We start from the raw sequence: 14,670 nt of genomic DNA on the forward strand, positions 1-14,670 counted from the left end.
AGGCACTGAAACTCACATTTTCCATCCCTCCTTGGATCTTTTAGGAGACGACTGACTGCAGCAGTCTTGTTTAGAAGGGGTGTTTATACCTGAAGGAAATAATGCTTTAAACAGTGCTTTAATCCAAGACTTCAGAGAAGAAATCCATACTGAACAGTGTGCCTGTGTCTGTTTGCTTACATTGGGTACAAAAAGTCTTTTTAATACAGGGAGCCAGAATCCTGAAAAGCTAAGAGCATTGGTGAGAAATGGGGGAGAAAAGGAACCAGCAGTATGATTCGTTCAGTTGTCTGTAATTTATAAATAAGAGCTTTGCACTTCAGATATTTTTCAGAATACAGCAAAATATTTCGTCAAACCACTGATTTCATTTTTAAGATGGAATGATCCTTATCAAACATTAAATTTTGAGTTTTAAGGGAATCTTGTGAAAGTTGTCTGCTAACCTTAACCCTAGCTTTTAATTTTTAGGAGCAGGTAGTGTAGATTTGGCAAGGGATGATTAATTAGGTAAATCCAAAGTAAAAGAATAATGAGTAAAATACTGTTGGAATAGAAAGATGTTTGTGTGAAATAATAAATTCAAAGCATCACTGTTTATGTATGTTTTTTCCTTTTTTGGTAAATATGTGTTTTACCTTTTTTTTTTTAAACTACACCTTTCCAATGTAAAATATTGGAAAAACTTAATTTCTTTCAAGTATGTTCACTATTCTGAGAACTGCTTTTGAGAACTTTGTACGCTTTCAAAGATAATAAAATCGTTTTTGCAGAGCAGTATAGCAAGACGAAGGAAACCACCTGTAATGCTTGAAGTAGCTCCGTATGTGACAAACGTAGGATAACATCTAATCTGTGCCAATAGAATTTTAGCTCCAAAGAAGTTATTGCCATCTTGAATTTTTAAAACTGAAGTAGATGAATTATTTGCCCATTGATGTGTATCTCAAGATGAAAATGCCAAATTTTGCTGTGGCATTATCTCTTCCTCGGAGTGGATTATTGAAGTTGTGTGAAAATGACTATGAAAAAGTGAAGTCAGATTGGTTTTGGGATAAACTCAGTAAAATCTAACTTTTCAACTGTGAACTATTGGCTTGAACGTGGAATTCCTTTAAAACAGTTAAATGGTGAAGCGCTTTGCTTTCATCTTTGACTCTGTAGCTTTTCCTAGAGAAAAAAACCATGCTTGTGTAGTTGAGGGGAGGCAGTTGTGATTCATCAGCTCACCAGGAAGCTGTTTGTTTAAAACTTTATTGCTAATTGACTATATAAGAATATCACCTAAATTGTGTCACCGGTGGTAAATATTTGCAATATTTAGAGGCTCTAGTCAGAATCCTGTCAGTATTTGAATAAATTGAAATGTACACAAGCTTTCACTTTTTCCAAATCTGGACATTAGGCTAAATTGGGACGGATGTAAACTCCGTATCTGCAAACCAGTGCTTCAAAAAGCTGTAGTTCATGTGTAGTTCAGGCTCCATCCCTGGTGTGGGTTGTGTGTGTGGAATGCTACATGTGCTGTGAGTCACGTCATTACAGTTTGTGAGGTTTGCTGCGTATCTGGGAGAAAACCCTTTTGCAGTCTTTGTCAAAGTTTTTGTTACATCCAACAACCTGGCCTTTTGGATTGCCAGAGGTTGGGTGGCTGCCCAAATAGTTGTACATAGTTAATGAGAAGTAATTTATTGTGCCAGTCAATAATATTGGCAGACTCAACAATTTTGGATGTAGATGGCATAGAGAAGCAAGGTCAAGCGTTAGTGGCTGGCTCTGTTTCAGGGGTTACAGAGAGCACAAGCCAAGTCACACGTGCGTGTAGCTGATATAAAGAGCACATGGCACATATTGGCACAGAGGAATTGCTGTCATATGTGCTTTATCTTGTGTTTGCTTTTATCAAGCTTTCCAAACAATGATTCCCTCTTTGTATTAAACCTCTGAAGGAGGTAACAATTTAATGCATTTTTTTAAATGTACAAAAACATCATATGGTATCTTTGTTATTTTATCAAACTTTCAGTATTTGAAGGGAAGTGAATGGAAGATATGAGGGGAAGAAATGTGATGTGTGTAAATTCCTTTCTTTCTCAGTAACATATTTGTATGTTATTAAAAACATTGAATTTCTACACAGACATCTGAAAAAAGTCCAGTTTTGAAATGCATTTCATTTTGGCAGTGCATTTGTGATGAGGCAAATAAATCTGTATGTGAATAGCCTAAAAACCAAGTAAACATTCTTCATGAAGTATAAGCATACTCAACGTCTTATTCCTGTCACCTCATTTTAATTTGGTTCTTTTCATGTCAAATGTAACTTTCCACTAGAACTTCCACTAGAAAAATGTTAGAATTGTAAAGACAGACCTTTGCTATATAGTTCAGTGTTTGAACTTCAAAACTAAATATATCATCTTGAATTGAAGCATCTTGTTTGAAAATGAATGTGTTTTTTTTTTCTGTGTATATACAGTTTCTTCACCTCTGAAAGGAATACTTCGGTAATTGGGTCTTATCTTGAAAAATATTTACCTGTTACCTAAATGTTCTGTCCTAAAATCACTGTGTTCTTCTGTCTTATTTGCTTTGTGTAATAGCATTTTGGCGTTAGTCAGTGTTGTTTCACTCTCTGAAAGTTACTTCTGGTTTGTCAATAAAACCCAAATAAGAAACTCTTAGTAATATGTGGTAAACAGTGGGAGAACGATGGCTTATAACATTAGGAGATCTCTTAGGTTACAGCAGTTTGGGCCTTGAAGGTATTGAGTGTATTCTGTTGTAAGTAGGTTTGAGGATGCCTGCCATGTTACTGAGATGTTGTGTGGTTCTGAAGGATCTTGGTATGCGAAAAGTTAGTGAGTTTGATGGTAACCTAACTTCCAGTAGTGCACCACGTTTATTTGCGAAACGAGATTTTTGTCTGTCTTGTCTCTTAGCATTTGTCATGTTCTCACAAGGACATGCTGCTGTGAAAGAAACAGGTATGCTTATACCATTTAAAAGACAGCCTTGATTTGCTGATCCCTTCCCAAACTGAGTAATGTGAGGGGACAGGAAAAAGCTTAGTAGCTTCAAGAAGAATTTTTTTTCAGCTTTGGGTCTTATTTTCTAATCTATGGTACGACTCTAAAGCAGGAGACCATTGCATGACAAGTTTGGTTGCAGGTATGTTCTGGATATGAGTAACAGTTGGTTGTGAGAGAGCTTAGCATTAAATCTTTCTGACAAATCAGACTATCATCTTTGAATTCAAGAGCTAACACTAATATGTAGAATTGATTTTAAATCAAAATAGGATGTGATTCTTGGTGTTGAATTGTTTGGTATTTGAAGAAAAAAAGGGAAAAAAAGTAATTTAGGATGATGGAGGGAGGGAAGATGAAAGCACGCCTGGAAATATGGAAATCTTGAACTCCAATTTGTCAGGCTATTAGTTAAAAATGTGATTACTGTACTTTAAAAACTATCTCAGTCAGCAGAAAACATTCTTGTATGACTTCTAAAAGGGAAAACAAGTGATTACAGCTATTTCTTATTGATCTGTTCCTTGTTTATTCTTCCTACCACAGCATTTTCAGACTTCAAGTGTCAAAGGTCAAGCTCAGTTTGCCGTGAAATCCAAATGCATACGTTTTTCTGTTAATGATTGACTTCAGCCTTTTTTTTTTGAAGGTTCCTGAAGGCTTAATGCTTATAATCTCTACCAGCAGTATTTTGATTAACATCTTGTTTTTTATTTTTGAATTTTTATTGCAGCTTTTCTTAACTTAAGCACTTGTTTATTTTCCTCTAACTTTCCCAATTGTATAGAAGATCTGCAGTCTCTCTGGTAATAGAATTTGTTTGTCTGTAAGGGCATTTTTCTGTATTCAGGTTTTGTATTATGTAGTTTGGAAAAAAAGCAAAACAAAAAAAAAAAAACATAATCATTTTCCTGTTTGTTTTGGATTCAACACTACTATCCGAATTATTTGTTTAGGGTGGGGACCACCAACCAAAAAAAAACCCCAAGCCACCTCTGCCTAAGCTTGCATTATTTTAGTGCGTGTAAATTAAATGAAGTAACTGAATTAATCAGATCTCCTCCATCACTACGTCTAGCTCTTTTCTGATTGCTTTCTATTTTCCTGCCGCTTATGCTCACAAGGACTTGATCTCAGTAGAGACTCTGAAGGCAGAAACATACAGCATATAAAGCCGAAGAAGAAATCAGTGTTGTGTTCTGACTTAATACTGTTTATATGGTTCCTACCCCCTTATTTAAACGTATGTAATTTTATAACATACTGACAAGCATATATGTCTTTCCACCTTGTTGCATCAAGATCAAAATGCCATACTCATATGTGAAATAGCATTTTGGACGGTCACAAAGCATACTGAAGAGATGACGCATATAAATGTAGTAAATTAGAGTGGTGAGGTGCTGGCACAGACTGCCCAGAGAGGTTGTGGATGTCCCTGGAGATGTTCAAGGCCAGACTGGATGGGGCCCTGGGCAGCCTGGTCTAGCATTAAATGGGGAGGTTGGTGGCCCTGCATGTGGCAGGGGGTTGGAGATTCATCATCCTTGAGCTCCCTTCCAACCCTGCCATTCTGTGATTCTGTGAAATCTTACAGCTATTTGTAAAATCTGCTGAGTACAGCACAAACTGATTCAGATTGTCTGTTAATGACTGAGTGTTGTGATAGCGTACAGTTTGCTAATGGAAACAGTGTATCTGTGCAGAGATCTATTAATTGGGATCCAATGGGTCATGTATAGTTCTTGGTTTCTGACTCATTGTAATTCCTTGGATCTTTCAGTAAAAAGGTCACTGAATAATTAACTTATTCCCCAAGGACAAGGAAAAGGAAGAGTGGAGAAAAAAACAATGCCTTGTATTGCTGTGAGAGGTTTCCACTAGTCTCTGATTCATACATGTTTATGTATTAAGCATGATCTCTATGTGTGTGCTTCTGATTAGAATCCTTTATAGATCATTCTGATTCTTAAAGTCTGTTCAAGACATCTTTGGTTTCCAAAAGATTTGTTGTTTCCTTGCACTAATTTTTTTTTTGCCCCATTTTGGAATTTTCATTTAAAGCAGTATTCATTTTTATTCTATAGTATTTCTTTAAGGGAGAGCTACCTCAGACATCTGCAATGTAACCCAAGTTAGGACACTTCCTGTGGCAGCATTATGTCATAAGTTTATTTTTAGGCCTTAAATGCATACTTGCACTAAAGGGATCGGCAATATTTTTGAGTAGAACAAGCAGTACACTTTATGACAGGATGAATTCTAGATGTCTATGTCACAATACTGCACACATTTCAAAATACTCTCCTTTTTCTACTCACATACAGTTCTGCGATGTACAGATTGCTCAATAATGGGGTAACTATCTGGAAATTCTGTTCTCCCCTCCGTGCCCCTTATCATAGGCACATGAGGATAATCTAGTGAAGTTCCTCAGAATTCACGAGAAGTTAGTGAGCAGAAACAATTTTCACAGGCGTGTGTGAGCAAGGAATGCAGCACAGGTCATCTGATGTCTTTGGCTAGTGACAGGTTGGATAAAAATAGGGCTGGCAACTTCTAGGAAGCTGACCTACAGGGGCTCTGGACATGGGAGGCTGTTGTGGCACTTGCTGGTTCTAATGATTCTGTTGAACTATTAATTCCCATCTGTTTTAGAAATTACTATTTTTTTTTTTTTCCTTGGAAGAAAAAGGGAGTAGAAAATGCATGAAAGAAGATGTATCTGGAGTGTCTTAGGTGAAAGGTAGCACTCTGCCTCTGCTAATAGGAAGAAAAGAGTTCCAAAGGAAAAACTGCGTCAGTATGGGGGGAGATCTGTAGTTCTAAATGTCTATACTGCTAATAGGTCTGATGAGATCTACAAATAAAGATCTCTTTCGCTTAAAAATCCAGGACACCGTCAACTCCTTCCAATTTTTTTGGAAGAGTGTGTGTGTACAGCATCTTACAGCTTAGTCCAGTTTTTTTTTCTTACCTGAAGGAGTCTTTACACGTTCTTAAATTCCACAAACGAGGGATTGATGGTTCGGCTAGCATTTCTAAACTAAGTTATTTTTTTTTTTTGAAGAAAGCTATTGGCACTTGTCAATATGGGCTTCACCACCTATTTTCCCAATAAGCAAAGGTCTAAAACTGTTAGAATGTTCCTCTGTGAGTTTCAGTATCGTGGAATAACTTGAATTGGAAGAGACTAGCTCTGTGGTCTAGCACTCCCTCCCCCCACACACACTCAAAACTGCACATTTCAAAAGTATGTTGAACTTCTAAGTAAAGATAAGATTATTCACAGGACCTTGTCCAGCCTGATTTACAACATATCCAGGAGTAAAAGTTTCAGTCTTCCTTTTACTTCCTTCACTGAGGAAAAAAACACTTTGTAACATATAATTTGAGTGATGTTTATTATTGTTTGTCTCAGTTGTTCATTGTCCTATTGCTTTTCACCACTGATTCTGTAATGATCATCTGTTGGATATCTGAAGCCAGTAATTAGATTTCTTTTGAGCTGCTGGTCTTCTCATCTGCAGGCTGAACAACAGAGCCAAAGCTGTGGCTTATCATTGTGTAAGAGCATGTTGGTAGCCCTCTTAGACTTGCTGAGTTGTTGTGTTACTGCTGATGAAATTCTGTGTACGTATGTGCAAATCACTGCTTACTGGAGGAAATATAATCCAAATGCATGCTGAAAACCCTAGTGGGTTCTGTCTCAGTTGTTAATCACTAGTGGGGGAGTAAGATTTATTGTGGGATTTTTTCCTTTTTTTTTTTTCTTCTTTGAATCATATATAGTTTTATAAGCACTTTTACTCAGTGACACTTGATATAGTGATACAGCGTTGTTTTGTTTTTTCCTAAAGTACGGATAATGAGGAGATAGAGAATTAAACTAAAACCAGTTAGGGCAGAAATGTATTGTTTGCTCCGTATTAAATACTGTATGATGTTCTAACTACTCTTATCTCAGAAAAAATAATACAATTAAAAGCCTCAGTGTGAAGAGGGATGGGGAATGGGAAAAGTACGGAGCTTCTGTGCAAAGACAAAAGTCCATAAAAGTGCTTCATTCAGAAAAGAGACTTGTGAATATCTCTAGTAAAGGGTTGCAAGAAGAAATTATGCAGGGATGATCAGTTCATGTTTCTTATAGCAGAGGAAGCTGAGTGGTATCAAAAATAAAGGGGATTTTTTCTTAATTATCATCATCTATGGGCACTGGTGCTTGAGTGTGTTCTGTAGCTGATAACAGCCAAATGCAGTGAAACCAAAGTAGTATTGATAGAATTTCTTGGTCTTGAAGACGAAACATTCTGCATTGGAGGTTTCTAAGCTGCTTATTTCTGAATGTTGGGAGTACATAGGCAGGGTCCTGCAGAATGCTAGCCCTCTTTCAGGTGTTCTTTGGCTCAGTGTTTTGTGATGGCCAGAACAGGATGCTGATCTACACAGTACTGCAGTTCTTTTGTTCTTAAAAGAAATGCTGTGTAAATGTGATGATACAGGCAAGGAATCATGAATAAGAGCTGGAGAGCTAATCATCTCCAGAAATTACTTTGAACAGGCATCCAGGTTTCCCAAATTTCCTTTCTAAAGTAAAAAAACAATCTTGTGGAAGCCATTTGTACGCTTTGCTGAATGGTATTGCCTTTGTAGGTAACTGGACAGTAGAACTGGAGATCATACAGCCCAGAGTGGAATTACAGAGCAGTTTGCTGTAAGGTGTTGTGGGTGCTGAGAATATGGAATTGTTCTGGGAGGGAAAGAAATGAAAGTAACCAGGATATACTGAAAAAGATAGAGGTTAACTTCTTTTAAAACAAAAATTATGATTCAGGAAATCTCCACAGCTGTTACTGGTTTGAGGCTGGGAGAGTACCTACATTCTGCACTGTTCTTGCATGTCATAACTAATAACCAAATGAAAGCATGAAGTTTTTATCTAGTAAATGTTGTCCTTCTCTTTTCTTGCAGTGTTTTTTGCTGTACAAAAGGAGAACTCCTAGATAATGTTAAAGTCACGCATTCAGAAATTACTAAGTGCCATTATTTAAGCAGTTGTATTAACTCTGTATTGTAATTTTATTATAGTAGACTTTTCCACATAAGCATTTTCGGTGACAATGAAAACTATTAAACATCTGCTGTCCACATCACTTGTCCCATATTGCTTATTTCATTTGAACACTTCAAAGTATTTTGTCTTAGAAATCTGCTCTCTAGATTACTTGAAACAATAATTTCACATATTTTTGTTAGTATGAGAGAAGTATTGTTTTCATTTCATAAACATAGAGGCTAACTCTAAAGCAGGTTGTCCCTGATTCTGCACTTTCTGTTCCTCATGAGTTAAAACACAGCACTTTATTATCCAGCATCACTCTGGGCATTGCAAGCTCTAGTGCAGTACCGCCTGAAGTGTTGTGCTGGTTGCACAATGGGGTGAGAGAATGGATTTTTAGGAAGGAGGTCTGATAGTGAGCAGAGGTGTAAGCAATGGCTGGCCCATCTGTCCTGCAAATTTCACCAGCCTAGCTATAGAATTATGTTAAGAGAATCTGCTGTGGCATTCGGTGTAGACAAGTTGCTCTTGTTTATCAAGATCTCTGCTTTGTCTCAGCATGGGCAATTCCAAACACATTGTTCTGCAAGCTATTCAGTGAGCCCGACTTTTACTTCTATCTTGATTTACTACGTGAGCTACACAAACACATCTGATTTTTAATATGGGCAGACAAAATATTTTTGGAGTTGATATTGACTCCTCAACTTAAATATTCTTCTCTTGGTTTGCCTTCTGTCTTCCAAACAATGGCTTTTTGTTCCTGCCTCAAAAATTCCCAGGGGGGGATACTTTAAAAAAAAAAAAATCTTTAAGTTCATCAGAGAATGAAGGGTGTTAGTGCTGTATTAAGCCAGCCACTTGAAAGGCTTTGGTGAGGATAAAACTGATAACTTTCAGTGCAATGCTCAGAAGAAAAAAAAAAAAAAAAAAAAAAAAAAGAAGTAAATAGGAATGCTATAGAGGGGTAGCCTTTAAATTTGTGTACAGTAGAAGCATTTCAGTGTGAAATGCTATTAATGCTTTCTTTTCCATTGTCTCGTAAGTCCTAGTGTTTCTGTCTGCAGAATGAACTAAAGCATTTGACAGCTTGGGGTATAAATGTATATTATGCAATCCAGCTGTGACAATGGGAACAATTTTTGCTGACAGATAATGGCTACTTACATTTATTGCTGAAGACGAAAGTCGTGCTATTTAAATCATAATCATTTTTTAAAGCAATAAAACAGCAGCATATTTGTGGAGTGTGTGCTGTGGTTTTATAGCTGCAGACTCTTGGACAGAGAAACAGTGTACAAACATTCTCTGCTTACAGCTGCATTATTTCCATTTGCAGTGAACTGATAAGAAAAGGACATAGCGGAGATTCTTATTTCAGCATGATTTTAGTTACAGTAAATGTTGCTTTTTTTTTTGAATAGTATACTGTGCTTCAGTGGCTCAGGGACTCTTCAGTATGGGTGCTACCACAGACTCTCTGGTCTGATATTTTTGATTTGAGGAGTAACTTCTAGAGAAGCTCAGAAACTGGCTGTTTTGCAATGACGTGTTTTGAGAAGTAAGTCCTGAAGCTCCAGTGCCCAAGGAAAGTTTAATTGCTTTCAGTAGGAATAGCTCTTTTTCTATGGCAGTCAAAATGTTTTGTGTATGAGTATCAACACAAATACAGAGGTTAGTTGTTACATTAGTGTCTGAAATAACAGTTCTGGAATATAGCCAGCATGTGAGTAGGAAAGCAGCCAGTGGCCTGGAAGAAAAGTGTTTTACTCAATGTGTAATAGGTGCTCTAGAGGACTTGTGCAATCCTGGCAAGCTGCATTTGGATTTTTCATATGAGTTGTTTGGGACAGTCGTTATAATTTGCATTTTAAAATGCCAAATGCAATTAATTTTTCCTTCTGCATACAGAGAGGAAGAAGTGAAAGAAATATAAGAAAAGCTTTTTAGAACAAAGAATTGAAAAGCACTCTGATTGTATTTTATATTTTATGTATTTTATATCCATCAACTTCTTCGTAGGATCACGTTACTGCAGCAAGGCATGCTTGCCTTCAGGAAATAAGGTTCACATGTGCTTTTCTGCTTTCTTTTTTGTGTGTGTGCTCAGCTTCTTCACAAAGGATAAAGACAAATTTCCTTGAATTATGCACACGTGTGAAGTTAACTTAAAGACCGTTCTTTTTGTTAAGGGTAATAAGGGTGTTTATACCAGGCATGCCAAAAGAATCTGTGCAAGTTCCTTTTCTGTGGGATCCAAGAATCTCACAGGAACTGTAAGTTAAAGTGCTCCAGTTTGCTTTAGGTAGGGAAGTGGTAGAGCATGGACTGCCACTTCTGGACTTCTGTCACAGTGCTGTTTGTGAAATGCCTCAGATAAGGCTGTTCCCTTCCTTTTTGACCCCACGTTATGTGGGAGATCTGTGGAACCTTTCTCCTATTTTAGGATTAGCTTGTCATTGCTGTAATAAGAAAAGAAACAAGTGATAAGAGGCATATTTCTTTCATTAGGACACACGAAAATCGAAGTCAGCAAGTTAACTGAATGTGATTGGAGCTGAATGTTTTCACCTAAGGCTTTTATATTCCAGTTTTATTATCTTTGAAGGCCTGTAAAAGTCCTGCCAACTATTTGCTTAAACCAAGGAGAATGCTGCATGAATCACACAGCCTGTGCTGATTGGAAATTAGAACTGCTGCGCTCTTACACGGGGCTATGAAACAATGTGGTCTGTGCCCTTATACAAGTTAAACTCTTCCAGTGTCCTTTCCTTTCAGTGTCTCGGGGGCCTTGTTTCACTCAGTGTTGCCCGCTCTTCCTTTGCACAGCCCTGAAACTTAATGTCACAGAGTGCAGGGTTGACAGGGCATTGGAGTCTGGGCTAATCAGCAAATGCAGCAGCTACCCATGAAAAGTACCTCGTTCTTCTACAGATCGTTCCTTGAAACTCTGTGGTGTTTTTCACATTCTCAATAAACAACAAACTGTTCAAAACAGGTCGCAGTTCATCGAAATCACTGTTTTTCCTAAAAGGAAGGTTCTATGTCGTATATTCTCATTCCTGTTTGTCTCTAACCAGCTGTTCTTTTGTCTTTCGTTTACGTTCTAAATGCTTTTGAAGAAACAGTACTTTTGTTTGCTTGTTTGTTTCACTCTGTTTATTTCAGTGCCTAGCACATGGGGTCTTTGCAGTGCCCAGACCATGTCTCATAGGCACTTCAGCAACTACTTCTAAAGCCTGATATCGGTGTATCCGCTTCCAAATATTCCTCCTTAGGTCTGTTGGTTGCGTTTTATTTTTTCAGATAATGTTATTTGCCTTTGTCACCAAATCACCATTGTTTATCTAACTGTCACTAGCAAAGATAATCTAAGTAAAATCCCAGTTACAGGAATTCAAACCTATTCCAGATGGAAAGAGCTCTTTTATCTTCCATACAATTCAGAAACAAGTTAAAATATTTTTTTGTGTGTCTTGCCTCAGCAGCTTTTTTTCATTAGCCAGTAGGCCAATTTTTTTTTCCTGAAGAGATATAACAGACTTATTTATGTCTCTAAATATCTTACCTTTATGACCTGGGAGAACTCTTGGTTGATACATCACTAATGTGTGTTTGAAAGAATGACTACATGATAGCTGGTAAATGATGCCTTTTGAATACCTGCACAAAGTGAAAAAGAAAGTTGATTTTTAATTTAAAATTAATCAATCTTACACCTAATGTACTTGAAGATACTGTAGTTTGTTATTCAGCCACAGAAGTGTTTAACTTTAGTATACTTACCTGAATTAAGTTTTAATTATCTAAAGACTCACTGATAAACAAAGAACTATAGGTTAAGCAATGTTTATAAAGCTCCAGCTTGATCTAGATCTGTGCAATTAAATAAAACATTTGTTAAACTTTTCAGCAAACTTAGCCATTTAAGGTTGACAAAAAAGTATAAAAGTATATCAAGTGAAATGTGCTCATAAATTTCAGAAAGAATGTGGAATTATCTGTATCTACAAGTTGTCGTTAATGGCCTGGTCATTAGAGTGAATTCTAGCTTAGTCCCTGGTGGAGTAAATGTGTTTAAAAATATTTTATTTATTTATTTTTTTACGACTAAAGTCAGTTGTATTCTTGGAGCTGATGAAATCTAAATTACTTGATCATGTGAATTGGTCAGGGCTTTCATTTGTACTGTGTTAGGTAAAGATATTTAAACACATAGCCATAGGCATGATGCGGTGCTCAATCAGAACAGGTAGTTGCTGAAAGCTTAAATCGTGCGATCTTCTAAAATGTGCTGTCTTTTTCTGTTCTGCAGCATGGGTGAGCTCACTGTCTATGGGAATGGTCTTCTTCTGTTCTCCAATAGTCAGCATATTCACAGACCTGTTCGGTTGCCGAAAAGTTGCTGTTACTGGAGCTGCATTAGGTTTTGTTGGACTCCTGTCAAGTTCTTTTGTAAGGTAAAAACAATCTTTTTAAATTACATTCAAAATACTTCTATCAGTTTTTTGCTGATCCTCCCATCAACTGAATACGAAGGAATAAGTAATGTTACTTTATCTTATAGCTGAAGACATTGTTCTATTGCTGTTTTTCTAGCTGTGACTACCATGAATAATCAAAAGCGGTGCTTTCAAATTCAAAAATTATTTGTAAGATGTAATGTAACCTCATAACAGCACATCCTATTTATGAGGAGCCAGTTTGTATAAGCTTATCAATAGCAAAACGATGTGGTAACCTCCAGGGAGGTGTTGGTGTTCCAGTCAAATTCAAAGTTTCCTTCTGTTCTTACCAGTCTAGCTGCCAAATGTTAAGATAGCAAAAACATTGGTGTAATGATGGATCCTTAGGGCTTACTGTGAGGAAGTCTCTATTGAATATACTTCAACAGTAGTGGAGTGTTTGTCTTCCCTCCAGGTTATACTTCATTTTCTATACTTTTTGCAGAACAAATCCCAAGAAGTTTGAGTGGCATGCATAATAGAAGATGAGGAAACAGGAAACTTACTCTCTGATTTTAGTCATCTGCAGAAACCAGTTAGTAAAGATAGGGAAAGAAATAGCAGGAAAATAAGCTCCATTTATTTCTAGTTCTCAGTCTGCCTTTTCTATCCTTAGCAGAGCATAGAGCAGAATTCAGAAGAGTTTTCTATGTAGAAATGCCAATTTCTATTTCTACACTTTCTATCAATATCAACAGGCTTGTGAAAGTGTTTTCTGTGCCTGTGCTCTGAACCAGACATGTGTGAGCTGTCTGTTATCTGCATGGATGGATATCAGTGCTGCATGGTGCTATCTTGAACTAACACCCCTACTTGGGGTGTATGTCCCCTGATGTGAAAACATGTAACAAGTTTATAGGAAAATAGCCTTGATTTAGGTGCTGAGGCCAGTGTTTTTATTTATTCTGGGAATAAATAATATTCATGGGAAAAGGAAACTGTCTTGTTACGTAAACAAGTTTCCATTTTTTTAAATATGTTTTTGTTTTTAGTTAATCTAAGTGTAAAGATTTAGATTAATACATTTTATTTAAAGCAAACAAAACAACACTTTCTGCCTGATATGTTTCCAGAGGATTGCCATCACATTTGAGGTGAAAACTAAAAGAATACATATTGGAAAAAGTTCTTCTTCATCCCCATGTAGCACAGTCTTGTGGTAACTGCTAAATACTACAGGAACTTCATTATTGTAAATTAAAAGGAAAGGTATTTCTTTTGAAGAAAATGCTGCCATCCTTCCGTATTTCTTTGATTTCCACTGGAAAAACACCACAGAAGGTGCAAACAAAAATTTTTACAGGCTTTAAAGATGTAGCTTTTTTAGAATTTTGTTTTAGAGGAGCAGTCGTGAGCTTGGGATGAGAGATGAATTCTTGTTAAAATACATTCCAAGTTAATGTGCATTCTTAGTATTTCATTATGTTACTCACACTATCAAATGACTTATGTTGATATTATCAGTTAATTGAGGGAGTATAGTTCTGATATAGAAGTGTTTTAACAGTAGTATTTCATACAGCAGATGAATGTAAATATGATTTACTGCTTGTTCCATATGTAATACAAGTTTTATCTCTTAGGAAGCTGAGACGTAAGATTATTTAATGCAGGAGAAATATTTTTCAATATGTGTCATACTGCAAAGTGTTTGGATCCACAGAAGGAAGAAAAAGTTCTGTGTCCTTACTGCATTATGTTCTTTCTCTCATAAATTCTGATTTTAGTTTCTTTGATATTTTTCCATTGACTGAAGTAATTAGTTGTTTCTTTTGGCTAATTTAAATATAATCAAATTTTTAAATTGATAGTTTAATGCAGAAAGAAACAGTAATATTGCAAATGCATTCTTTTGCACGGTAACATGTAAATTCTCAGTTCCTGGTGTGAGACCTGTGAATCAAATACTATGTTCTAAGAATTTCTAAAATGGCATGGGAAACTTGCAAAGTGCATTGTCATACTCTGGTATGGAGGAATATTGGCAGATGGCATCCTATGCTGAAAACCACTACAGAAAGCATTTACACTGGTAGTATGAGGGCTGCTCTGAAAGTAATGCCTCCTATTTTATTAT

The 14,670-nt window shown here is 36.6% G+C and overlaps 1 protein-coding gene across 1 annotated transcript in view; it reads left to right on the forward strand.

The window, feature by feature from the left end:
- Window positions 1–14,670, forward strand: part of SLC16A10 (solute carrier family 16 member 10) — a 66,254-nt gene that overhangs the window by 24,377 nt on the left and 27,207 nt on the right. Inside the window, exon 2 of the mRNA XM_042813859.1 lies at window positions 12,404–12,548. Coding sequence (XP_042669793.1) covers window positions 12,404–12,548 — 145 coding nt within the window. The remainder of the gene's footprint in view (window positions 1–12,403; window positions 12,549–14,670) is intronic.

This window comes from Centrocercus urophasianus, unplaced genomic scaffold (assembly GCF_019232065.1).
Source record: "Centrocercus urophasianus isolate 14NV4802_14NV808 unplaced genomic scaffold, USGS_Curo_1.0 seq_10, whole genome shotgun sequence".
NCBI lineage: Eukaryota > Metazoa > Chordata > Aves > Galliformes > Phasianidae > Centrocercus > Centrocercus urophasianus.